This window comes from Balaenoptera physalus, assembly GCF_965194825.1.
Source record: "Balaenoptera physalus genome assembly, chromosome: 14".
NCBI lineage: Eukaryota > Metazoa > Chordata > Mammalia > Artiodactyla > Balaenopteridae > Balaenoptera > Balaenoptera physalus.
Window position 1 is genome coordinate 35,227,595 of NC_138893.1, and position 27,671 is coordinate 35,255,265.

Genomic DNA, 27,671 nt, shown 5'->3' on the forward strand with positions numbered 1-27,671 from the left:
CTAGAGCAGGAGTAGGGCAGCTCTAAACATAGGCTGGCAGGGTGCCTGCTCAATAAATATGTACAGAAAAAAAAAAAAGTAAGGAAGGGAGCGAGGGGAAAAGGGTGTATGAATGGAAACGTTCCCAGAAGGGTCTAGAGAGCTTCTGCAGTGACTTTCCGTCCTTGGGGAATGAACTCAGTTCAAGGTCTAAGCCAGCACTTTCCTCACCACGGAGTACGGGAAGGAATGGAGAAAGAACAGTCTTTAAAAACGTCCAGAAGAAAGAAGAAAACGCGAGAGAAAAGCTGGGAGAAAAGAAGTAGAAAGAAAGGAATCAACCCCTTCCGGCCTATTTAAAAGCATAGCTGAGCGCGGCCGGTTTCCATGGCGACCCCAGGCCAGAACGGCCTTAGCCCATTGGCTGAGATGCCAGAGCCAATGAGAAGGCGCGATGTTGACGGGTCTTAAGATGGCTGCTGGACGCCTGGCTGCGGACCGGTGAGTAGAGCTGGTGGCTGGGCTGGCTCCAGGGCGGCCCGGGCTCCGGTGTGACGGATTTGGGAAGGCCGGGTGCGGGGAGCGAGGGAGCCAGCGTGGGTGGCCTCACAGCCTCTCCGCGGAGCCTTCAAACCCTTTGGCCGGGCCTGCGGGAGAGTCGGCGGAGCTGGCCTCCGCTTTGCTCGGACCCGGCGTCGCAGCGCCTTCCCCATCCTGTTGGTGGGAGAGGGGTTCTCCGTCCCACCCCAGCCAGAGTGAGAGGGGATGAGGAGACAGACTTTGGATCCGGGAAACAGTCTCTTGTTTACAATTGCTCTACCCGGAAGAGAGCTGCAGTCAATGGGAGTGTCAGCAAGCTAGACGTCCTACATCAGAATCTGCAGCGCTTAGTTCTGTGCCGGGAGGGGATTCTTCCCGCTTGGGAATCGGAGTGTGACCCTGCTGCCGGAAAGCCTGCAGAGTTACGGGTTGTGCAGCCAAACAGGAAAAGGTGTACCTTTCTAGAGCCACTCTGTTGCTGTCTTGCACCCTGTAAGTATTCTCACAGCGGCATCCAATTTGAAATGAGCCTTGAAGTGTTATTGGTTACTTGTAAATCTTTCCGTGTAGGGTTTTGAGTCTGGGGAAGTGTTGGCTAAACAAAACACTCACTTTGATGAAAACATATGCATACATGCAAAATCCTGCTAAACAGTTTATCTGGGTAATCAGATTGGTAACTTAAATCCGAAGTCAGGCCTGTGATTCAGTTGTACTTTCTCTACCTTTTTGAGAAAAGGGAGCATATTTATTTCATAAACATGAATAGGACATTTACATAAATGTTGATGACAGCATGCTTAAAAGTATTTCAGTTAAGTAACTAATTCCCAGTCACAGAAACTGATTATTGTGTAAATTATTTAACACAATCTTCAGATTGGTGGGTGGTGGCTTGTGACTGTCATACAAGTAAGATAAAATTCAGATCAGACAAGATTCAGATTTCTTTATTTCTAATTGAATATAAAATCTGGGAAATAAGCTTCATTTGGTAAAAATGGAATTGAAATTCTGGAATATTAGAGGCAGGAGACATTTACCCAGTAAACTGCTCAGATTGAGTTTTGGTTATACACAGTTGCCTGGACTTCCAGAAAATGTGACATTATTACCCAGACCTCTGAATGTGACTTCGATGTATGCGATTTAGCCTAGCATTTTACATAGCTTTCTGCCCTTAGAAAGTGAGAAGAAAATTCTTCTTAATCAAATGTTAACAGAATTACAGGCTGGAGACATTCTTCAGACCCATTCTCTAATCTGTGTCACCAAGAATATATTACTACTTAAAGTCTGTGCTCTATAGAGTTTTCAAGCCATAGAGTTCTATTTTTCTAAGATAAGTGGATTACAGTGCATTAGGTGAGTCTGTTACCTCATCTGTAAAAGGGGTTTAGATAATAATTCCTAGTGGAAGGGTCATTGGTGAGGATTAAGGGTAAAACAGTGCCTGTCACATTGTTTGTATGCCACGTATAGCGGTGACCTGCTTTGTTTTTCTTTTTGTTTCTGTTTCTTCTGTCATAAATGGGGTTTCTTTCCCTTTCTCCAGAGCATCTTTTAGGTGTTCTGTCTGAAGTGCAGAGTCTTACTGAAGACTAGCAAGCTTGCCTGTGGTGGCTGGGTTAGGAGAGAACCCTTATCTTGTGGGGTGTTGAGGTTTAATTAGTATTGTTCTGACTGCGAGAGGATGGACTGTTACAGCAAAGAATGAGGTGATTCTGGGCATTTGGGCACGTATAATATTGAGATCCATAAAGAAACATTTTAGAGCAGCAAGACATCCCAGAGATCTGATCAAACCCTTCATGTTATAGCTTAAGAATGAAGACCCAGACAGATGCAGTGGCTTCCCCACAATTTTGTTGTTCAGGACCAGGAACCCATCTTCTGACTTTCAAAACAGTGTTTTTTCCGCTGCTCTACCACTGGTTCCCAATCCTTTCACAACCTAGAACCCCTTTTATTATAATTTGATATCTGCATGGATGCTATGTTTCGAAAGATTGTGTCCACTAAACTATATTCATTAATTTTTTTTTAAATAAAAATCAGGTCTGTAGCTACCAATCAGAGTCTTTGATGAATGAATGTGTGGTGAAGAATAATGTTTCATTGAATTTAAGTCTCCTGATCTAAAGGTGGATGATATTGTTTGAGGGATAATAAAATATATTGGGCTTTTTGAATATTGAAATTAGCTTAGAGACCTCCATTACTGTCTTCATAAAACTTTGGGAAAACCTAAGCTGAGGAACTGCTGAGCTGTGTCGTGTTCTTCTAGGTGCATTGCCATCTGCCCATGTGTGCTAAGTGTAGTGACTGTGTTTGGTTTCCACGGGCAAAAGAAAGCCCAGCCATTGAGACGAGGATGATACGTAAATATTTTTTGTTCATCATAAATCATGTCAGCCCTGGACTAAAGTTGTGTTCTGCATAGCATACACAGAATTTTTTTTGTAGAATAATTGTGGAATTGGAAAAATCTCTCCAATATGAAATGGAGAGGCTGATACTCAAAACTGTAGAGAAAAAAGGGATTCTGAATGATTTACATCTTCTTTGGGGCTAAATGATAAAACTAAAATATTTGACGTGCAGGCTAAAAACGTGAAAATTTATGTGTTGATACACGGACTGTTATATAGACCTGCCTATAATCTACACTAAAAAACTTGTTTCTTGTTCTCTGGTATGCCACGTCTCTTGAGAATGGCTGAGTAATTTTCACATGTGAAGGGTAATTTGGAGCGATCTGCTTTAAAATGAAGGAATGCACTCTGAAAGGTGTGAGGTGAGCGACACTTCAAAGAACTAGAGAATCGCAATCCAGAGGAACCCAACAGAAGTAACAGGGGGCCTAATAGGACCAGTTGGTACCATAGTACAATTAGAAATGTATAAATAACATGTATGTGCTTTGAATAGAAGGACAGTATTTTGGAACGTAAGCCTGAAACGAGTCACGAAGCAGCCACTCCACACCGGCTGATTTGCAGCCAAGCTGCTGTTCAGGTGGGCAGCTGCACTTTGCAGGCTCCTCAGTGAATAATCTGGGCTTGTCCGTGGCCACCGAGTTGCCCTGGTATTTGTGTGTGTGTATGTGTTTTATGGTCAGAGGAGAATGGCACATCACTTTACAGATATTTAGGAATTAAGTTCAGAAACACACCTTATTTGAACTTTGCCTAGTTTTATGGATTTGGACATAGAGTCCACTTTTTAAAAGTTATTTTAATTTTTTTTCCCCTATGGGCACACACAAGAAATTATCATACCGGTCAGTGGCATCCTGAGGACAGTTCTTAATGCCACATCAGCAAGAACTTATTAAAAATAGATGATTTGGAGAAAGTCCAAAAGTGATCAAAAATGACTGAGGGCTGATGAGGAAAGGCATGCCCTGTCCACGGCAACTGGCACTGCTTCCCAAGGTGAAACCCATTTGGGTGCCCAGAGCACAGACTCACCCTGTGGAGATGCTGAAGCAGTGGCCCGGTGGAGGAACTGTGCCCATCTGAGCAGTCACAGCTGAAGTCTGGGCTGAGTGGTACTTGGCTGCTGATGGACAGAAGCTTGCCATTTGTATAGAATGTTGGTTCCATGAGGTTAGGCATCTTTGCCCGTTTTGTATACTGCTGTTCCTATGTCTTGAAGAGTGCCTGGCACACAGTGGGCATGCAGAAGATGCTATGGACAGGGAAGAGAAACAGTGGCTTCAAACGTAGAACCCCAGTTGGTGCTAAGAAAGCTAACTCTGAAACTTGTTACTGTCCTAAGTCCTGAAATGGGATAGCGAGCCTGAAGGTATATTATATGCCAGTGGCAAAGTCATGATGGAGCTGATTATCACTCCCCTCCCCCTGCTTCTCAGAACAGTAGAAATATGTCTATTAATAGCACAACACCTGTTTTTCAGTATTGGCATGTTTTACACTATGTCCTTTGTGCTAGCGGAATATCTCAACATAACCTCCATTCCAACTTTTAAAATCCTCAGGCCAGATTTAGGGATGGATCCAGGTTTTATAGGGCTTGGAGTTTATGTAATTTGAGGTCTCCTCTTTCAAAAAAGGAATACAGATTAAAAATATAGAAAATCAGGTATAGTGCTTTGGAAGGACCTGTGAAAAAGAAGAGCCTTGAAGCTTAGGTTCCATTATCTTGCTGGTAATTTGCTTCTGGTTTTATTGCTCCGTTCAGAAAAAGACATCAACATTTTTAATTGAAACTTCAGTCAGACTGTGGAAATCAAGGAAGTAAATGACTTGCATCAATTGCTAAGTGAATGCGCCTAAAACATTAGAAACTTGAAAGCTACCTTATGGATGCTGCCACCCATGATAGAAATGATAAAAATGCAGTACACAGCCACAGAAGTAATAATGATAATGGCAAAAAGAACTTAGCATTGATCAAGTCCCCAGAACCTCCTAAACACTGTGTTGAGTGTTTCAGTAGCTTATCTCGTTTCATCCTCAGAATAACCCTGTGTGCAATGTAGTTACTCCTGTAAAACAGATGAAAAAACCGAGGGTCAGAGGTGTTAAAAATGATTTCCTCATACCACTAATATATGGTGGAGTCAGGATTACAGTTGGAGTAATTAGATGTTAGAACCCTTCCTCTTAAAAAGCCAAGAGAATGTTTTGGTGAGGGTGTTTCAGAGGGCCAGCAACTATGAGGCTGGACCCGAACTGTGAAAAGTGAGAGCTGATTCTTTGGACTTGGGAGGAGGTCCTTAAAAGTTATCAGGCGTCCATTATTCAGAGTAATGCAAAATCCCATCATACTTTGTCTCAGAGACAATGCTGGTGGTTTTCTTACTAGGTTAACGCAATAGGGGGCAGAAAGGTTAGCAAAAAAGATTTCCATCCTTCTATTTTATTCCTTTAAGTTGATAGTAAATCTTGAGCAGTACAGCCAACTTCTCTATTCTAGGCATCTTTTGAATGAACTGGTTTTGGCTCATTACGTATGCTAAAATAGACTGTGTCATGGAGATTAATAGTGAAAATATACTCAATTATAATTTTAGCAAATGATTACAACCTCAATTTTTAAAAATCATTTTTATTAGACTTAACAGTAGTTAATGGTTCTCTCTACCAATGGGCTGTATAACTAATGATAAGAATTACCCTGAACTTTAACTTGTTTCCCAAATACAGTGTTATTTTAAAAAGCTGTATGTTTTTGTTAAATTGTTAGGATTATACTCCATTTAGTATTACTTTAGCAAGCAGTATAAAATGTAAAAATAGGACATCCTTTTTACCACCATACGTTTCTCAAACTACCTGCACAGCTTAAAAATTTTTCTTTGAGTAATACTTTTCCTACTCTGTAGATAATAAGTCCCCTGAAGTTTTGTACGTTCAAATACAGGCGAAACACCCAATTTTATTTTCTTCTCTGTTACAGCTTGAAATATAGTATTATAATTCTTAAATTACCTGCAGTGTATACTGTTAGGCTCTTAACATTCTTGAGCACTGAATGCTTTTACTGAATTTCCTCTTTTCTTTGGACAAGATTATCCATATATTAGAGAATCGAGGTTCTGTTGTCGTTAAGTCATTCATCTGTAGGTGTGTCTTGTAACAAACTTGCTGAAAATACACTTTTAAAAAATTTATACAAGCAAAATATTTAAATTATTTTAATATGGAGGGTACATCCCACTTTATACCAATTAAAAAAAAAAGTTTAGATAGACTGTTCCCAAACCTTTGGTATAATTATTAGGTTCCTGGGGTATCTTTTAATGGTTTTAAAATTCTTTCCATGTCTACTTTATATGTCTTAATTCATTCTTTTCCCTTTAGCAGAAAAGATGTGGAGTGGGCTGCTACCTCCTGGCCTAAATGAAAGTGATGTTGAGTTGAATTCTGATGATGAAGCCACAGTAGAGAGCTCTGAACTTAACTTACAGGAAGGTAAAGAAGATGGGACCATTACAAACACAGAGATCTCAGATATCCCTACAGATGGACCAAAAACTGAAGCAGAGGCAAATGTAAATGCATATGAAGAGTGTCCCTCTGGAATTCCCTTAAATATGTGGAATGTAGGTTTTCTCTGATGTGTTCTTATTAAAGCCTGTACCTGTGTGTTTGTGCATGGTCCTGTGTGTGTCTCTGCCGTGGTCAGAATGTATATGTTCTTGGGAGGTAAATGGGTAGGGAAGATTGACTCAGAATAATTTTATTACTCTGTGGGTCTGTGGCCAACTCACTGGCCACTCAGATACTTATATTCATTTTTGTTTTGTTTTTCATAAAAAGAGGAAGGGAAAAAAAACATTTAGTAGGATTAGCTACTTGGCCTAACATAATACATGAGGAGTTTCAGTCTTAATCTCTTTGTTGTCTATGAGCCATTGACTTTTACCCTCAGATTATCAGATTGACTTATTTGGAAATAAATGAAGATAAAAACTCAGGTTGTGAAAGTCTCAGACAATAGAGTATCTCAAGAAGAACTGAACTAGTTTCATTAAATTTGTAGTTTTATAAATGTTATAGTTTTTTATTACTTAACATGTTATTTTTCAGATGTATGCTTTGCTTCAAAGCATATTTGCTTCTCTTTCTTTTTTTTTTTACTTTTATGTAGAAATTTCAAGAACTGCATACAAAACATTCTGAACAGAAAACCTCAACTTCAAGATCCAGAAAGAAAAAGAGAAAACGCTCCAGAAAAGGTGTTTTAATTTAGGTTAATTGTCAATAGTGCTAATATTAAATTGTGACCAATTGAGCTCAACAATTTTTAATAACCATAATTTTGAAATAACCGAATACTTAGGTATTGACACTGTGAATTCTTTTTCAGGTAAATTGAAGAATGAAGAAGAATCTCAAAGGTAGGTGGAATTTAAAATATCTGTCTGTCCTAGATAGTATTGTCGAACTTGTACAAATAGTTGAACTACTTAACTGTGAAACGTAAGAACTAGTAGATGTAATATAGTTGTAGTAACCAATTAAAAACAGTAAATGTAAAAATGAGTGCATTTTGTGTAAAACATAAGTTATTGTCTCTCTTCTTACAGTGAACAGTCCTCAAGTGAAACCCAGTGGAAGGAGCTTACTCAGTATTTTGGAGTCAACGATAGGTTTGACCCCCCTGTTAAAAGGAAAAAAATTGAAAAGGTAAGATCTTTTTTATTGCATCTTATATTAGCCAATGGGAAATGTTTGTAATTAACCTTGCCTAAGGTGTTTCTCCTCATTAATTCGTTCAGTGAAGAAGTTAATGTGTTCAAGATGCTAGATAAACAAGTAAATATATAGTTACAAATCGTTAAAAAAGCTGTTAAGAAAGAAACGAACAGGGTATTGTGAAGAAATTAAAATGGAAGCCCCACTTTAGCTGAGTGGTCAGGAAAGGCCTTTCTTAGAGGGTGCCGTCTCACTGAGACCGAAGGATGGGAAGGAACCATCTGATAAGGAAGGCTAGTGTAGAGGTGATAACCTGGGTAAAGATCCTAGGGGTGGAAGAGTCATCATAGAACATTTGAGTAGCCGTAAGAAGGTCAGCCTGGCTGGATGGGGTCAGTGAGGAGGAGGGTGGGTGGCCCAAGGTAAGATTGGAGAGGCAGGCAGGAAGGCAGGCAGGGACCAAACTCTGTAGGACCTTAGAGGACAAGGTAAGGAATTGGGTTTTAGTCACAGTGCAGTTGAGAGCCATTCAAGGGTTTTAAGTTAAGGGAGTGATGGGATCTAAGTTATGTTTGAAAAGACTGCATCTTACGTGGAAGATGGACCTTGGGGCAGCAAAAGCAGATGAGAAGAGGACAGTTAAGAGACTCTTCTAGGCATGAGGTGATGGTGGCTTGAACAAGAAGGGTGCTGCTGAAGGTAGAAAAGTGGATAGAGTTGAGGTACACTGTAGAAGTAGGATCAACAGTATTTGCCTCCTGATTGCTTATGAGGTGGTGGGGAGATTTAGGATTATGAGGACAGGGAGAGAACCATTCAGGGTTTTACTTAAGCAATGGTGTGAATAGTCATGTGAATTACAAAGATGGGAAAGCTTTGGAGGGGAGAAGATTTAGAGTGGGGCCTATCCAAAGTTAATTCTGGGGCATGGGTAATATCAGCAAGCAGGAATAGAGTAGATTGTTGGTAAAACGAGGCAGGAGCTTCGAGGAGAGTCTGAGCTTGAGATGCGTGCTTGGGAGTTGTCAGTCTATAGATGGTGTTAATATTTAGTAGAGGCTTGAATGAATGAACAACTTATACATTCACATAGGGGAATGTTGACAGACTCCAGGAGCATGAAAACTGAGCTCTGGGCCATAGGGATAGAGGCCCAGAGGCCTGCTGGTTGGAGCCCAAGGATACTGTGTCCTGCATGTATAGACGGGACCATCGCTGTATACTACTGTGTATAGAGATGACTACCATTTTCTGGTTAATCAGTATTTCTTAAGAAAAACCTCCGATTTTTAAACCCGTCATTGGGTGGAATTGCCTCATTGAGGGCACATGCATTAAGAAACTGATACAACAGAGTTTTACATGCGAACCTTTTGATTCCAAGTTTGCCAAGAATGCTTGTCACCTAATCCCTAGAACGCTGGGGAATTGGAACCAGGATCACCTTCTGCTGCAAATAATTAGAGCTATTGAGCAATCTGCTTTTTCCAAATGTTCAAGCAGGTGCAGAAATGCTAAATTTCTTACACAGAAAGAGCACTGGTAGAGGTGAAACTAAAACCCAGGCTTTATTGCACCATTCTCAGTTCTCCAGCTTCACTGCCCAAGGGGCTGGTAAGCACGGTAAAGTGTGATTGCTGTGCTCTTGGCTCCTGCGATTCTGGTGCGCTGGGGGGAGGGATCTTGTGAGGAGGATGCGCTTGGCTGTACCGCACCTGTTGCAGAGCACGCGGGATGGGGCTTACGCTGATGGCAGTGGTCCGTGGGCCACCTCTGGCCCACCTGCTCGAGAGGCCCAGCCTCTGACTGGATTGTTCTTTTGAGGGAAGAAATGGTTAAATGTTGGTTCTCATAGGAAATATTTTTTAAAGTTTTATTTGTGAATTTTGAACTTCAACTGTTTACAGTATTTGTTGTGTTTTCTCATAACTGTATTGACTTTAGAATGTCTGAATTGTTTCTTAGTGAAGTTAAAGCTATGAAATTCAGATGTTAACCTTTCTAAAAAGTAGAAATTCTGAGGGCATTTGTTTGCAGTCTATCTGTATTAGAATATTTTTATTGCCCTACATATATGAAATTGTACCTTCTTGATACTGGCAAGATAAGGCCAACTTATTCTTTGTCTAAAATTTGGAATTTGTGAAGAGTAACTTTATTCAAGGATACTAGGATTCCATGTGCAAAATCTTTTAAACAACTCAGTTTTAGGAACTAGTGTTCTGTTTCGCATTGTACATTAGACGAATTCTAGAAAGAATTATAAGTCAAACACCATTTTAAAAAGGAATTTCTGTTTAAGGGAAGACCGCTCTAAATCCTTTTATTATCACCTGTTGATCTGTTTTATAAGTTTGGCTTTTCCTAATGGTAGGCATTCCTCTGTATGAATGACATCTGCCTAAGAAAGTCATGGCATCACCTAAACAAGGAAACTGATGCTGGCCAGGCTTGTGTCTGCCCAGGATGTTGCCAGCACTTAATATTCTGTAAATAAGTGCAAGCATAAGAGGAAAGGAAGGATTTGGTGAAGCCAGATTATCTCATATTCTCTTGGTAGTTTAGCTTAATTGCATGCCAGCAGGTTCACACTCATTCTTTGGTTTGGGATCACTGTTTCACATGCACCCCTTTTGCTGTCATGCCAGAGTCTCTACTGTGAATCCAAAAGAGTAAATAAACATTAAAGAATGTCCACACTGGGGGCACCAAGATAAATGCTAAGGATAAATGTAAGTTCAGCAGATAATAGCACTGCCCAAGAAATCTAGAGAGGATCATGAAAATCCGTGATGCAGTATGGACAAAACTAGCATGGATTTCTAGTCCATTATTTTACTTCTCTGGAGCAGAGGCTGATCTGTTACCATACCTCAGAGACCCTTTTTAGTCTCTCTTCACTCAATCACTCAACTCTGAAGAATGGTGAAACAAAACAAACTTCGTGTGTCTATCGTGTAGTCCTTTTTCTTTTTTATTCTTTTCCTTCTTTTCTTTTTCTTTCTTTCTTTCTTCCCTCCCCCGTTTGTTTGTTTGTTTCTTTCTTTTCTTTCTTTCTTTCCTTCCTTCCTTCCTTCCTTCCTTCCTTCCTTCCTTCCTTCCATCCATCCATCCTTCCTTCTTTCTGTCTCTCTCTCTCCTTCCTTCCTCCCTTCCTCCCTCCTTTCCTTCCTTCCATCCATCCATCCTTCCTTCTTTCTGTCTCTCTCTCTCCTTCCTTCCTCCCTCCTTTCCTTCCTTCCTTCCTTCCTTCTCTCTCTTTCTCTCCCCTCTGTCTCTCTCTCTCTCTTTCTTTCTTCACTGCCAAGCCAAAACTGTTGCTCAACCAAGGATGTGTATTTACAACACTGCTGTCACCAGTTTCCCTGACAGTGCAGAGAGACTTATATTTTTAAAATGTAATCTTCCTAATATCCAAAGCTGTTTTAAAGTGTTCTTTGTATTAAATACAGCTATAATTGTGTTTCTGGCAGCAGTTCTGGCACTTATCAGTCATTCGGTAATCATAACAATTATTTTGTGTCTATGTGGGAATTTCTTTAGAATAAATTTTACTCATTAATTTCATTATAAATGTCTCAAGTATTCTTTAGTTGAATCAATTTGATTAGTCAGCAGTCATTTTTGAAAGTAGTTTTATGTATACTTAATGGATACTTTTTGGCAAGAAAATCCAGAGGTACTTTTAATAATTTTTAGAGTAACTGCACAATGTCTTTGATAATTTTTAGTTGTTTATGAGAGGAAGCTGCTATTGTATAGTACGGCTTTTTTCAAACTTATTTTTTTAGCAGAATACTCTTTCTTACTAGAATCTTACACGGAGCGCCAATACAAAGATCACAGGCTGGTTGCCTTGAGTGGGCGGGTGTCGGGTGGGTAAGGTGGTTGGTGGGGTGGATTGTAGAGGTACCATGTTGTTCCCCTGGTGTCAGGTACATAGCATTCTCTCTTCATCCTTATGTGATCCCCGTTGGGTGGGTAGTATGGCCAGTATTATTCTCACAATACTGATGAAGAAACTGAAGCCTAGCATGATTTGTCTAAGAAAACAGAGCAGGTTGAAAAGTAAAATAGTCCCAAATCTAGATTTTTCTGAAGTAACAGTCCAACTTAGTTTTTTACTTACCTGATTCAAATAATTTAGGTAGGCGTGATTTTTATGTAAAAGTAGTAGCACTTAATTCTTAGTTCTTTTTTTTCTTCCTCCTTTATGGAGCGATTACCTAATTTTTTCCGCTAGGTATTTAGGTCTAATCATAGAACAGCAAACTTGAGTGGACACTTCATTTGTATTAAGGTTTGAAAATTGAATATATTATCTGAATAAATATTTAGTAGCAAAATTTCTGTAGAAATGTGTTGTTACACTTTGACTTAAAGAGCTTTAATCGGTATGTTAAAAGAGATTTTACTACACACATATGGATGGTTAGTCCTTAATGTTAAACCTAATACCCATAAATTTCTTAGATATTTATAGTACTGCCTTGACATCTGCAACAAAACTGTTCATTAGGGCTTACTTATTGCCTCATGGGAACCTGTCAGATACTGGCCTTAGATGATTTTCCCCCTGGGATCAAATTGCCATCCCTAAGTTTGTCTGTATTGAGGTATATCTTAAGCTAAATTTCGATTCCTGCCAGAAGGCGTCTTAGGAGCATGCTGAGGACCTGCCGAGTATCAGCAGTGCTTCTGTGCCCCCTGCCACTCCTGTGGTATGAAAGATGCCCTAGATAATTCCAATAAACGTTACTCTGGGGTCCAACTTAAGACTTTTAGAAAGCTTTAATACTCAACTCTTATTTCATGAGACTACTTACTGACTCAATGTTGAAATCTTGGGTCTTATACTTGGGTCTGAGCCCTTGACAAACTATAATGAGGTCTGTAGTAATATAGAGCTGAACCTTCTTTTTGTTTTAATGGTATCCTGATAGATATAATGTAAATAGCTTATTTATTGAATGACGTCTATGATCTAAGAACTTTGCTAGGTATTTTACTTTTTTTTTTTTTTTTTTTTTTACCTTTACCGTAACTTTGCAAAGAATGTGGTATTATTCTCATTTTACAGGTGAGATAACTGCAACCTTATAGAGGTTTAGGAACAAAACCCAGGGTTTCTTGGCCAGTAAGTAGAGGAGCTGTAATTTGAACCCAGGTCTGACCTCAACAACCATGTTCTTTTTAAACTATTATTAACTTTTGGTCTTAAGGTGATGGAAATGTTTTATCTCAGGGTTTTTTTTTTTTTTTTTTTAACATGAGCATTTTGAAAATATTTGGAATGTTAGTATCTTCTTATAGAAGAAGAGAGTTTAGGTGTGCATATGGGACCAGAAATTTTTCAGAGCCAAAAAGAACTATTATATTTTACTTAAATAAATTGCTAAAAAAAAAAAAAAAAAAAGAAAGAAAGAAGAAAGAAAAGGGAGGAAAAAACCAGTCATGCGTAGCGAAACTGTTGAAATAAAAAAAAAAAACTTTTAAAGGAGCTAAAAACAAAGTTGACCATGTAAGTGGAATTCTCGGATTTTATTTCTAGGAGAGAATTTTGGTCATCCAAGCTGATTCTCTCATTTTCTTTAAAGAAACTGAGGCTTATGAGTTAAGTACCTCCTTTACCTGGCGCTGTGACCATGTCCTCTGACTTCTGGTCCAGCGCTCTTTCCACTGTATTTAGATGCTGCTTGGAATGGCTGGGGGAATGGGAGTTAGTTGATGGTGGAGAGAGAGATTTGTAATTTTAGCTAATTTATTTTTAAGTGAAAATTATACCTATCAGCCCAGCAGTTCATATGTTTCCAGAAAAGGGGAATGTTCTTGTTTTCCACTTTGTGAGATTAACTGTAAGCTGTGGCTCTGTGGTAACCAAAGGGAGTTAAGTTAGCCAGTTGATGCAGCAAAATGCCTTGCTAAATAAGCAGACCACTGGTTTAATTCCTGGGCATTGGTGGTAAAAAGAGATCTGCATTATCCTAGGGCCTGGAGTAAAGGCATACAGCACCCAGGTCTTAAATAATCTCAGGAAGCCTAAATAATTAGAGGGAAACAAACAGAGCTATTATGTGGAATAAGCAGGACAGGCTTGAGAATGGATGCTGTTAGGTTGCCAAGCTGGAAGTGCTGGAGAGAGACATGGCGTGCAGGCACGGCAGCAAGCAGGGAGCGCTTAGGTACTGGGCATCGGGGAGGGTGCAGTTGGGTCAGCGGGTGTATAGGCATGAGGGCACCTGCAGAGATAGAGAAGGTAACATTCGACATGAGACTTACAAGGGTGGTTAAGATTTTTCAAAGAGAAACACTCCAGAGGCACAGAGATTATGAAGAGACTGGTAAATGTGGCCAGAGAATAGGAAGTACAGCCTTGCCCAAGATGGGGCTGAGAAAGCATTTGGGGACCCTGTTGTGAAGGGATTTGGGTGCTATTCAAAACGAGTAAAGAAGTGATAGTGTTTTGAGCTGGGTAGTGACATGCTATCTCCTTTAGAAAAACAGAAGACTAGTTTGACGAGGGTTTAAATCTTACAAACAGGAGATGATGAGGCCCTGAAGAAGCACAGAAGGGAGACATGAGAAACACTACAGAAACGGAGTGAAAATAAGAGCCAAGGGTCGGAGGCATTGACTGTAGCAGAGGATTCTCTCCGGGGTGACTAAGGGGGTGGTCACCTGTGAAGGAGAGTCAGGGCAGGAATTGATGGGCTTGTTTTTCCACGTGATAGAAATTGAAGCCCCTACCTCTGCAAGGCCTTCAATATCAAGATAACTAGCAAGTAGCTGGAGACACAGGTCTTAGTACAGGGGAGAGGTCAGATGTTTTGAATTATTTAGAGATATAAAGCAGCTTATAAGAAATAATTGAAGCCCTAGGATTGAGTATAATACTGAGGAGAGGGAAGAGTAAGAAGGCAAGGGGGCCAAGCACAGAACCTTGAGGACTACTGTGAGGGGACAGCAGGAGGAGATAAGGGGCATCGAAGGAGAATGAAGATAGACATTTGGGGAGATAGCTTTAAGAATGAGGGTGTAGTTGACATAAGAGATGATGGGAGGACAAATGGTATCATTTATGACTGTAGAGGGAGCAGTTTCAGAGGAATGATGAGGACAGAAGGAATAGAGAAGAATGGGAGATGACATGGGACAACTGATACACTGCTTTTGAGAGAGATGAAGTACCGACATAAGAAGAAATCAGTTTGAGGGAGGTGAGCTGTGTCATCTCATCCAGCCCCTGGTCCAGATTGGGGAGGACAAGCTTATTTATAGGATGAGAGAAAGATGGAGAAAAGAGAGAGGAGAAAATTTAAAGAGAAGGGTTCTGGATAACACGTAAGCGGGTGGAATTATGATGGGCACAGGAGGTGGGATAAGTCTTGGGAAGAGAGATGATTCTTTCCTGGAGGCAATAAGGATGGAAGAACAGAGTAAGTGAGAAGCGGGTGAGAGGAAGATTATAGAAGGTACATACGTACCCTTGGTTATCCTCTTCCCTCTCTCCCACCACCTCAGCCTCTCATGAAGTAGGGGTAGAGTTATAATCTGCTGAAAAGGAAGGAGGTAGGGTTGAGGGTATTTGAAAAAATGAAAAAGACATGCAACAACTTCTTAAAGGAGTGTGGGAACTTTCAAGGGCAGAATTGAGAGCCCACCCAGCTGAGTTTGAAAAAGAGCATTTAGTAAAGCCAGTGAATTGAGTCATTTGATTTTCTCTGACATCGCTGGGTGGGACACCTAGATGTTAAAGTAGTGGAAACAAGTGGTTGGGAACAACCAAAACAAGATGTGATGTTGGAGAAAGTTGCTTAGTTGCCTAAGGTATTGCTTAGGTCAGTGGTTCTCAAACTTTAGCCTGGTTAGAATCAATGAATTTCTGGGCCCCAACCCCAGAGTTTCTGATTCAAATTTGCGTTTTTAACAAGTTCTCAAGTAGTGCTAATGCTGCTGGTCCAGACTCAGGCTTTGAGAACTTTTGGCTCAGAGTCTAGTTTGAAAAGGTTCATCGTGGGTTGCAGGCCAGAGAGGCAGGATAGGAGACTCCAGGAAGGGGCTGAAGGACTGTGAGAATAAATACGACGGTGACAGAGTGTGGGGTTCCGAATGAAGACAAGGCAGGTTCCCTGGCTCCGAGGACTTGGGGTAAGTGGAAGGACAGAATCTTGTGTTTAGAAAGAATCCTAGATTGTAAAGCTCTTACGTGGCCTAGGGCAAGCGTATTCAAAGTATTGGGCTTCCAGGAAATAAAGAACTTGTGCCTGAGTGTAACTCAGTGTACTACTTCCTTCTTTGAGAAAGTCTTGTTGTCCCCATCCCATACCCTTCCTCCCCTAAAAAAGGTCAGCTAGACAAACCTGTGCGTAGTCATGTAATTGATTTGCATACTGGCACAAGCTCAGTTCCTAGACTGGCATCATTCGCAGACCTGAATTGGTACACAGACCGCACTTGGAGAATCCCTGGCCTTGAGTATAGATTCTGGGGTGGGGTGTTATCTAGCAGGCCCTGAAAATGAAGGATGTTGGAAGAGTGAGGCCAGGATGTTGTTTGGACTATCAGGAGAAGAATTCTGCAGAAATACAAAAAAGAGAAATTTTCTGGAGACTGGTGGATGATCACACGGCCAGAATGGGAAAAGGACAGTAGAGCAGCATGGCCTGGGCTCTGAGGCTCTGAGAGGCTATTGAATGCCAGTCTCAGGCTCCAGTCGGGAGCAAGTAACAGAAGCCTAATCATCCTCCAGGCCCTTGGGTTGTCGAACGAGGGATCGTGAGAAGGAACAGTCTTCACTTTAACACAGACATCAGTGACAACCTTGCTGGTCTTTGTTTCCGTAATCGTTTTAGGCAAATATTGTGTGGGCATTTTAAAAATCTTGTTTCAGTAAAGGCTACGTGGGAGCAAAGTTTCTCTTAGTTGACTGGTATAATCAAGCAGTACACTGCTGGAAGAGACATTCCCTGGACTTCTTTTATTAGGCTAAGGAGGGAGAAGTCCATTAAGTGAAAATGTGGAAGATACACTAGATAAGCCATTGTTGGGATAACATTTTCTTCTAAGAAGCATATATTAGACTATTTAAAAAAAATTATATTTTCTTTAGTAACTATTTCCGTAAGCTAAAACTCAGTTATTTAACTCTAAGAAGCATCTTTCCATAAAGTATAATGTATCCTACACAGTCTGTTTGGTGATCCCATGAAAATTTTAATTGTGATTTCCTGAAGTATCTTCAACTAGTAAATAACATTTCCATAGGAGAGTACAATCATTCTTATATATAACTTTCTTCCCGTGTTTAATATCCAACTTAATACCCATCCCATCGTCAGAGACTAAGAGGGGCTGTTGAATGAAAGTCTCAAGTTACAGGAATAGGCCATAGTGAAAGGAGGCAGAGGAAAATGGTGGTTTAGAATACAGGCTCTGGGCAAACCTAGATTCATGTGATGGTGGCTTTAACATTTACAGACCCTGTGACCTTGGCCAAATTAGTGAGTCTAAGCTTCTGTTTCCTCATGTTCAAAACAGGATAACAGTATAATTTCATTGAGTTGTTGTGTGGATTAAATGAGCTTTCTTATAGTACTAAGCACAGCGTCTACCACATAATAAGCATGCCATAATTTCTAACTTATTATCATTAGCATTATACTGTTATTAAGGGAAAGCGTAGTCCTTAGGGTCACAAAAGTTTGGATTTGCATCTCCTTTTTCTTAGTTCAAGAAGTGATAATGACCTTGGATAAGTCATTTAATACCTCTGAACCACCTTCTCATCAGTAAATGGGGGTGGTACCAACTACCATATACGATCATCGTGAAAATTAAATAGTCTAAGTATGTGATGTGTTTGGTGTGGTCCTGTGACATAGTCTTAATAGCAAATGTTTGCCTTTCTTTCTTGCCTCTAAATTTTACATTTCTTTTTTTTCTAGTCGGGCCTTGAAAAGAGCATAGACCAGGCTGTGGAAGAGTGGAACGTTGAGAAGGCTGAGGAGCTCAGCAATCAGCTAGCTACTCGAGAGGTGAGTCAGCCCAACTGATGACACTCTTGTGTGTGCTTCCAGATCTTCTAAAATGAGCGTATGTTGTTTCTGTGATCATGAGTACGTTCAGTATTCAAATATTTGACCTAAGATTTTCCTTTCTGTCCATTTTCTTCCCTCTTAAATCCACCTTTTATTTTGAAATGCTGGGTTTTATTTTTGTCTTTAATGTTATTAAATTATTATGATGTAACTCTTATGCTGGAAATAATCCATGATTAATATTCAACCCCTAGATTTCATCTAGTTCAGAGAGCTTTTTGCCAGTTATGATTAAAAGGCTAGCTTTCTTTTTCCATTTGCATCTTTAACTCAGTTTAACTCTCCCTGAGGGCAGCCGTGTGTTCTAATGTCACATCTCTCAACGTGTTCCTAACCCTTGCTCCCCAGAATGCTTTCTTACTGCATATTCTAAGTAGTTCCCTCAACCCTAAAGAATTTTTAGCCTTTTTTTTAAACCTATAGTCTATAGTATAAAACTAATAGGTATACTGAATATTCTTTTTCCAAGTACCAAGGCATCAGAAAGTTCTCACTTGCACCCTCTGGGAGGAATGTTCCTCCAATTGGGAATGACTGCCAGGTATCGCTAGGTAAAGTCACACATAAAGAGCTCATAATTGGCATATGTTTTTTTGTCGTTGTTTTGTAAGTCTTTTTTGTCCTAGTTTCTAGGAAGAAAGCTCTATCAAAGCTTTCTTTTTTAATATATCCCTACCTTCTTCGCCTCATTCTTAAACTATAACTACTCCATGGTGTTTAATTACATAGAGAACATCATCGGTCACCTGTGTAAACTCTTGGCATGTGCACTGGTCTTTCATACTCACCTGCTGGTGAACATTTTTTCTAAACTGAGACTAGTGGTAAAATTACTATTTCAGTAAATTCTTTTCTGGAAACACCATTCCACTGTTACATCCTCTGATGTCAAAACATCTACCATTGGTGGCTGTTTGTTGGCTTGTTTGTTTTCTCTTTTTGGTTGCTGGCCACAGGTATCTTGTGGGATTTATACTTTCATGTAGGGGAGAAAACCAGATCAGAAGCAAGGCTTAGGGATTCACAGGTTGTCTTTTTTTTCCCACTAAGCCTTAAAATCAGTTGTCACATTAGATATTGATACTTCCATTTATAATGTTTATGTATATGTATGTGCATTTTTATTAATGGCTAATCTAAAGAAAGTTAGGAAGCTGTGAGCTTGAGTTTGGGACCTAGGTAAGAAGCAGCATAAATGGCAGTTATGTGGCCTTTCAAAAATGTGAGGTTTTAAAAAAGGTGTTTTTTTTTTGGTAAGATTCATTCATCCCTCCTAGCCTATGATATTCTTGTGCTTTCAGTTTGAAAATTGCTCTTTTCATCTTTAAAATAACCATATTTTGATTTCATTGATTATAGCATTCATTGAGTATAATAGCATTTTATTATTCTCTTTCCAAGTAGAAAGATTCAGGTATTACATTTGAACGCAGTGACTTTGATGGTGTATTGAATGGTACCACAAACTCAGTAGGATTTCAGTGTTGGTTGTTGGTTATTGTAGTGGCTTCTTCAGTCACTAAGTTTCCTCAGATCTTTGCCTTGCTAAAGGAAGAAAGAGTAATGCAAGCCCTGGTCTATGACGTTAGAATGTGGGCTCCCCGTGATCCACCATGGCTGGCTATTTTTCTTTTTGTCTTTTTTCTGTTTTTTAGCACCCATACCAGAGGCCAGGGGAATTCAGAGAGAAGCATTTACTTTACTGCAGGCACTGTGTTCCTTTTAGGTAAAGTTAGTAATGCTAAAATTTTAAGAGTTGAACACTTTGATTTTTTTAAAAAAAATCTTTTATCTTGAAATAATTTCAAACTTTCAGAAAGTTGCAAAATTGGCAAAATGTTAACAGTTAACATTTGCTTTACCATTCTTTCTAGTTTATGTACCTTATTTAGAGTTACCAAATATGTCACTGATTTCCTTTATAGCAAAAGAAAATTTTCTTTTTTCTGGTCGTGTCTTTTTAGTCTTCTTTAATCTGGAATGTTTCCTCAGTCTGTCTTTGTTTCTCAGGACCTTGGTATTTTTGGAGAGTAGAGGCCACTTATCTTGTAGGATGCCCCTCAGTTTTGTTTGTCTGATGCTTCCTCATGATTAGATTCAGGTTATGCATTTTTTGGCAGGAAGATCACAGAAATGATACTGTGTCCTTCTCAGTGCAGGATGTCAGGAGGCATGTGATATCTATTTGTCCAATTTATTGCTTATTTCCTTTGATTATTTGGGTAAGGTGGTGTCTCCAGGTTTCCCCTCTATAACGTTACTGTTCTTCCCTATATAATTAATGAGTATCGCATGGAGAGATGGGAGATGATTTGAGACTCTGTAAATATGCTTTTCCTCACTGTTCTTTACTTGCTAGTTTTAGTATTCACTGCTGATTGTTTTCCTGCTTGAGACAATTATTATTACAGTAAGATCTTGAAAACATTATTTGATTGTACTTTTCATCTTTACCTGGCAAATCAGATCTAAAATATGCCTTCAGTGAGATACCAGATTCTAGAATCTTTTATGTATCTATGTTAAATCTCTCAGTAACCTGGTCAGTTGGGAATTGGATATAGTTTCCCTAAATGATGCGCTGGGAGGGCTGGGGTTGCAGTGGCCTTGTGTCCACCAGGGTTGCATGTTCACTCCCTCCTTGTCTGCCTCATCAGTGGCCACGCGTGAGCTTCTCCTTTCCCTGCTGCAGGAAGCTGCTTGTCAGAGGGAACAGAGTAGTGCCTCTGAGGCCTCAGAAATCTGTGTTTCCTTTGAGAATATTAAGTTTCTGTGTTTTGTTTTGTCAGACTGCTATTTTAGAAGTGGGAATTGCATAATACTGCCTAGGTATTTTCCATTTTAAGAGTTGTTATTTCCTGTCACACTTCATGGCATATGAGATTGCTTTAGAAATTTATACTATTTTTAGCACTTGTAAGGATAGTAAACATTTTTCCCAAGTGTTCTTTTTACTTCCATACAAGTATAATGCTTTGTTCTAGTAAAAGAAATTTATTTAGTGTGGGGTTAAAGAATTCTAATTAAAAGGAAAAACAATAATTTGGGCCCTATTCTTTTACTTGTATAAGTGGAAAAGCACCTGGAAAGTTTTTGCTGGTCAGACACAGACGTTGGAGAGATACTGATGCCGTGTTAAACACCCGTGAAGAATAACTAAAGTAATCAAGGTGGAATTCTTGAATAAATAGTTTAATTTGAGGTTTAGTTTTTCATGTTTATCTCCTTGGTGCCAATCACTGTGGATATGAAAGGTGGGATTTTGCGAAGTAAGTAATTGTGAGTTTGGGGCAGAAACCCTTTATGAATTAAATGTATATGTGCATGGCAGGTGTCCTTTTGGAAATCAGGTATATGGGTTTTTAATCAGTACCATTTTCTTTTTTTTAAGAAGCAGTGACTGGGACTTGCTGATAAAGCCTTTGCTCAGAGGCACAGACCCCAGAGTTCTTAAAGCCTTTTCCAACCATAATAAGTGAAACTAATTTTTGATGTTTAACATTTATAAGCCTGTGAAACCAATAGGGCAGCATCAGTATTGAGAAAAATGAAGCCAAAAGAAGAACGATGTCTGAGAATGGGCCTTGAAAACAGTTCCTCAAAACAGGACAAAACAAAACAAAACAGAACAAACTGGCATGCCAGAACAAAGCTGTCAGTGCACTAGCATTATGACACAGCAAGCACGTATTTTTCCAGAATCATATTCCCGTAAATTAATGATGACATTAAAGATGTATTTAATCTGGTGTGGGGGGTGGCTCAAGTTCACATGTTGGAAACCTAGATTGTGCTATCAAGTTTGGTTTTGCCGTGTAGTAATGTGGTTGCTTTGGGACTGTCCCTCCTGTTGATTAAATCCTTCTTTGTTGTTAACAGTCTTGGAGGAGAGCTAAAGTGGAAAAGTCCTGTTGATTAAATCCTTCTTTGTTGTTAACAATCTTGGAGGAGAGCTAAAGTGGAAAAGTACACTTGGGTTTGTGTCATACTGATGCAACTGTTCTAATTTGAAAACAAAAGTTCTTTTTCTGAACAATACTATTTATGTATATATATCATACGTGTACATTCACACACGCACACGCACACAGGTGTTTGAGCACATTTGTAGCTTGTTAACCTCAGGCCTGAATTGGAAGAACATTCCATTCATTGATAGTGATCCTCGAAAATGCCATCCTTTGGTACTTGCCTTTTCTGGCACACTATCTTTGTTACAATCCAGATCATACCAATTTGTAGAAACCAGGAGAAACAAGTATTTCAAAATTAAGTGCTAAAGCCTAGATTTAATAAAGTAAGCTGCACTTCAGCTGAATCTCACATTTTGGAAGGAGAATTTTTCTCTAGGCATCTTCGTGTTAGCCTGCTTTAGATAAAAACCAGCTTGGTTTGGCAGCAGACAGTGAGTTTCTCCCATCGAATGAGTCACACCTACGTTAGCTAGATACATTGCTTTCAATTATAGCTGTACAATGTCAGGCAGAAATGAGCGGGGAAGGGAGGTGGCCTGTGAATTTGGTTTGCACTTTGTATACCTCATGCCCTTAAAGGTTGCCTTTTCTGTAAGTGACTCAAATAGGATGGCCTTCGGCAGCACCAGCTAAACTTAATTCCTTGAAAACATCAGTACATACTTCATGTTGTAATGTTATAACCATTTTGTATAACTTAGAATAGTCATTTTAAAAAATAATTTGCAAGGTTTTAATATTCACATCGGAGATATATTGGTTATAATCTGCTACCTTCTTTGCTAAGGCCAAAACCTTTCAGTTTGGAGTAATGATATAAAACGTTTCACATTTTAAAGCTCTTTTGCTCCAACTTCTGAATGGAGGCCTAAGGCAATGACTTCAGCCTTTAGTGCTGTTAAGTATAGTATTTATTTAGAACCTAACCAAGGTATCACAAGTATAAAATGATAAAAAAGAGTATCTCACTTTGATAGTATTCTTTTTATAGATATGGATAAATATTACATTGGCAGTATGAATTAAACTGAGAATTTAATTTTAACTTTATTAAATTTATTAAATAGACTACCTAGATTTTTGGATTCCAAACATAGGTAAACTTAATACTGTTGAAATAGTAATAGTTTGTTAATATTTAAATAACAAAGGTAGAAATGGCCTTTTTAGAAACTAATGTTTGAATTGATTGAGTTGTATTCTTTCCTAGCTCAATACATTAAATACTCTCTAAATTTGGGCAGATTATTAATTTGTTGCCTAAGTTCTATTTTTAGAGCCATTTCTAGAAAATCTGAAGGCATTCTCATTGGAGAGGGATATATATATATATATATATATATATATATATATATATATATATACACACACACACACACACATTTGAGGACATAGCGTCTGTATTTTGTGTTAACATGTGAGAAGTGGTCCTTTCTCAGAAATACTTCAGATACTACAACGCTTGGCCCTAGCATTCAGAACTTTTCCAGTACCATTCGTTGTTAGGCTTTAGCTTCCCTGGGAGGATTCTGGCTACAATTCACCCTTTTCATTTTGGTTATTAATTTTATGTCGACGTACATGCTGTGTTGTCTGATGGAATAAGAGCTTGAATTCACTGCTCCCCCCCAAAAAAAAACCCTGCCCCAGATAGTACAGTTTTGACAGATTTATCCATCAAAGTACCTGGAGCATTCTCATATCTAAAGTTCAGAATTGAAACATTTGTTTACATTTTTGAGATCGAGATGCTGCCAGACTTGATCAGTTTGAAGTTACTTCTCATCAGTGCTATTTTCAGAGCTTCGATATTTTAGGAAAGGTGTTTGCATCACATACAAAAAAAAGGCTAAATTGAAAGATATTATAGTGAAGCAGGTCTTGTGGTTCTAAACTCTTTGTTCTGTATTCCAGAGAGCAAAATTATTTTCTTCCTGTTTTTGTGACTACTTTTAGAACTATCTTAACAAGCATGATAGCAAAGGTAAAACGATTTGTTCAGGTATGAAGCTGAACATATATTCCAATTAGCTATTGTAAGAATTTATCATTAGAACCCATGACTCTAAGAAGGCTGGCAGGTACTTTCTATTTTCTTAATTATTGTGTTTTCTAGCCACTGAAGGTAAGGTAAACAAAGTAAAAATGCATTAAATAGTACTCATTTGTACATATTAAGAATTTAAAATTAAATATCTCCATTTCAACATTTTATTTTTACAGAAAGGAGATTTCCTTTTTTGCTAGTACCGGGGGTGTATATGAAGAATATATTATTCCGTACACAGTCATCCAATGCCTGCAAACTCTCTGGCAAAATTTGTTTTATGCCCCTATTTGAAATTTTCCTACGCTGACTTCCATCCCTTAGTTTTTCTTTCTTTCTTTCTTTCTTTTTCTCTTTCCAGTTAGCAGAGTGTAGGACCAGTTTCTTTGTGGTATATTTCCCTGATGAGCATTGGGAGAGAATCTAGGACACTAGGGAGAGAAAGCCCTCACTGAACAGGCTCTTGCTAGTTGGCGGTGATCAGCCGCCTGGGGAAGCCGGCTGCGCTCTGCCTGCCGCGGAGGGAGGGGTGTGCGCTTCCATTTAGGATCATCTAGAACTGACTCACTTTCATTAACTTGGTCATTTCTCAGTGGTTTTTTAATTTAGATGTTCCTCTGTGTGTCATTTTGTAGTCTGTGCATAGTATGCGGGACCTTTAAATGGTGATTGGAATTCTTTGAAGCCTTGTTCTCCTTAGTTCTTAAAAGTAATTCAGTTATTTCATATAGATGAACAATTAGCACAACGTATGGAAAATAAGCTATGCCTATCCAGGTGAGGGAAGGCCTAGTTGAATTCCTTTACATGGAACCTAAAGATATGTTCTTTCCTATAAAAAATGGTGTACAGCCTTGAAGTTGGGGCATTTCTAAAATGCCCCAACTTCAAGAGAAAAATAAAAATGGCACTGAGGGATGGGTTTTCCTCTCAGGCTTTTAGGTATGCTTTTTAGATCTCATTGCACTGAGGACATTTTCTTTTAACCTTTGGGGTATGATTGGGTGATCACCTAGAATGGTGTTCCTTATGCTCTCTTTTAATTATGTTTATCTGTGCTTTTAACAAACCTTAAAAAAAATTTCAGATGTTACAAGCCTAATTAAAGAGACAGACAAAGCACAGTTTATACTGTAGATTTTTTCTGCAGTTCAATTAATCAGCATGTTTTCTCTTTTAATTAAAACCATTTTAGTAAATTAAAGCCCACAGCAAAACACATATATAATTTGTTTGTAATTAGCTCTTAATTGGTGGTAGTTGAAGCTTAGCACCCATGGTTTCTTTCTTCATGATTGCCATTTTATTAGCAGCCAGTCATTAATTAATCTTTTTCTAATTAGCTTATAAAACTGTTGATGGCACATTATTGTAAATGTGATTTTAAGTTCAAAGCTTGTTAATAAGCTTTCTTACTTAGAAGAACAGAGATAAAGAAATTGCTGAAAACAGTACTACAGTTCTTTAAAAAAACTGTCTTTCTGATGGGGACTGTGTAAAGCATCTAACAGCTTATGGTTAATTTTTTAATGCTTTTTTCCCTTATGAATGGAATAAGTTGCTCGAATATAAATGTCTCTATCCAGGAGTGATTTCAGCAGTATAACATCTTTTCTCCCCCCATTGGAATACTGTAATCTACATATAATTTGAAGCCTTAATAGTCATCATTAAACCAGGTGTTATATAAACTATTCCACTATGAAATCAGAGTTGAGGATATGAATCAAAGTCTATCTTCTCATACCTCATGGACCAAATACAAAATCTTTTTGTAAATTGCAAGGTGAATCATATATATACACACACACACACACACATATATGTAATATGTCTATACAAATATATCTTATAACATATTTTAGAAACAGGGTTTGTTGGGTTATGCTTTGAAATAAAAACCATTTGGATTTAACTGATAATGAAGTTGTAGGTATAAAAATAAATAACAGGTGTTTGTACAGTTGTGCACACAACATAGATGTAAGTGGTACACAAACATGCAAGCCTGTGTGTGCACATTTTAAGATGACAGTGAAATTGGGCTGTTTCCTCTAACAGAGAAAAAGACTTGATTTACAGTCAGTGTTTAAATGATGGCTATGGCAGAGCTTATCTGCTGTCCTCAGAGCTTTGGCATCTCAGGTATGACCGTGGAGAGAAAGGTACCAATCCGAGTGGAGACGTCCTGAATTTACTATAGCACCTGCCATGTTAAATTGTGGTTTGAGTGAAATACATTAGCCACATCATCTTCTTTATTGAAATATACTAGCGATTTCATAAAACTCCTTAACTGCATGGTGTTCTGAGCTGTTAATATTTTTGCAAAGTTTTGAAAGTTACTAAAAAAAAAAAAAAAAAAAAGCATCATCAGCCCTTGGAAGCGCTTTTTCTTCTTTGCTTTTTGAACTTTGCGTGTTATTTCAACTTTGGCTATTTCTCTGCTTGTTTTTAAGAAGGCATTTTATGATGCCATGCAGGAGACACTAGAAAGGGATAGCTGACAAGGAAAAAATTAAAAATTGGATAAAAAGTAAATGAATAATGTCATATTACCAGAAAGATGAGAGGCTAATTTGCGCCGACTTTTTGCTAATTTTGCTCAAGCCTCAGAATGAGGAGCTGTCACCCGTTCCGTGTGGCGCTGGTGACGGTGCCAACGATCCATGAAATAAGCTGCCGCCGGCTTTGTTCTGATAAGAATGAACAAATCTGCACAGTGTGCGGCTCCAGAATCTCATTTTCATACTTGCATGCAGGCGAAAAGAAATAAGCTGTTTGCAGGCTTGATTAATCAGACATTGGAGGGGTTTTTGTCTCTTTGATCTCTTTCGTCTCCTAGGTAACTTGCTTGACATTAATGTTGAGCTCGAGTAAAGACAATCAGGAATTGTCGACCAAACTGATATAGAAATTAAAGACCTTAACACTTTAAGTGCTCCAGTAATGGTTCCGCTTTACTTCAGAAAACATCTGTTTTCATTTAATTAAAGAACAAAAGAGAATGGCATAAATATTTTTCATAGAGACCCATTATTCCATCAAAAGTTAAAGTATGATAATTGGTATTTTTAAATAAGTGCCTTGAAAGTGTTCAGAAGGGAGGAAAACTTCATAAATCTGTTACAAGCTAGTAATTCGAAGATGAGTAAAGTATTTTATGAAATGGATAAGAAGTTTACAGTGATGCTAGATTAAGCTGTTTGAATCAGATGCTTCAAATGATTATCGGCGAACTTTAGTAGGGCAAGGTTTAGTGAGAAAAATGAACTTTATTCTGCAAGTTTGTCTTTTAAAAACCTCTACTGTGTTACAAGATGTGCCATTATATCTATTTTACAACCCAATATGATTTACGCATGCTAAACCTGTAAAATTGAAAGGAATTAAAAAAATGTCGCCCGTGCATTTGCTTGAGGTTATGCAGACGCTTTTACAAATCTTCCAAGTGGCTGTAAAGATGAATGCCTCAAGGGTCCAGCCAGGGCCCTGCTTTTCCAACCAGCTAAAGCCCTTATCTTAAATCCAAGCAAAGTACCATTAATCTTTTTGAAAGACCTTTTATGGCTTTTAATATATCCCAAATTAGAACATTTTACACCCTTGGTTCCTGAAATATGGTGATAAAAAGCCTTTAGAGCTTAATTTTCCTTACCGTTTGCTCTGACCAATTTGCAGTTCTTTGTGATAATGTTTAGACACCTTAATTAAAATGCAGCAAAATATTGGATGTTCTATATGGAAAATGCTGATACTTTGGCTACACATACAAGAAATTCTGTATATATTTTTGTTCGGTTAAAAAAATTTCTTCCCACATTGTGTTGCTATAGTTATCTGATGACCTGAAGCAGTTTTGTAA

General features: G+C 38.7%; 1 protein-coding gene across 5 annotated transcripts in view; it reads left to right on the plus strand.

The window, feature by feature from the left end:
• Positions 1-404: 404 nt before the first annotated feature.
• Positions 405-27,671, plus strand: part of FAM204A (family with sequence similarity 204 member A) — a 31,334-nt gene continuing 4,067 nt past the window's right edge. The window contains exons 1-6 of one of the 5 annotated variants that reach the window (XM_082424846.1): positions 405-480; positions 6,351-6,592; positions 7,141-7,228; positions 7,360-7,390; positions 7,580-7,679; positions 17,633-17,722. In XM_082424846.1, the coding sequence (XP_082280972.1) occupies positions 6,359-6,592; positions 7,141-7,228; positions 7,360-7,390; positions 7,580-7,679; positions 17,633-17,722 (543 nt within the window). In that variant the 5' untranslated portion in view covers positions 405-480; positions 6,351-6,358. Of the gene's footprint in view, positions 481-883; positions 1,012-6,350; positions 6,593-7,140; positions 7,229-7,359; positions 7,391-7,579; positions 7,680-17,632; positions 17,723-27,671 lie in introns of those variants that run through there. The other 4 variants (XM_082424842.1, XM_082424843.1, XM_082424844.1 and 1 more) reach the window with 4 other exon arrangements.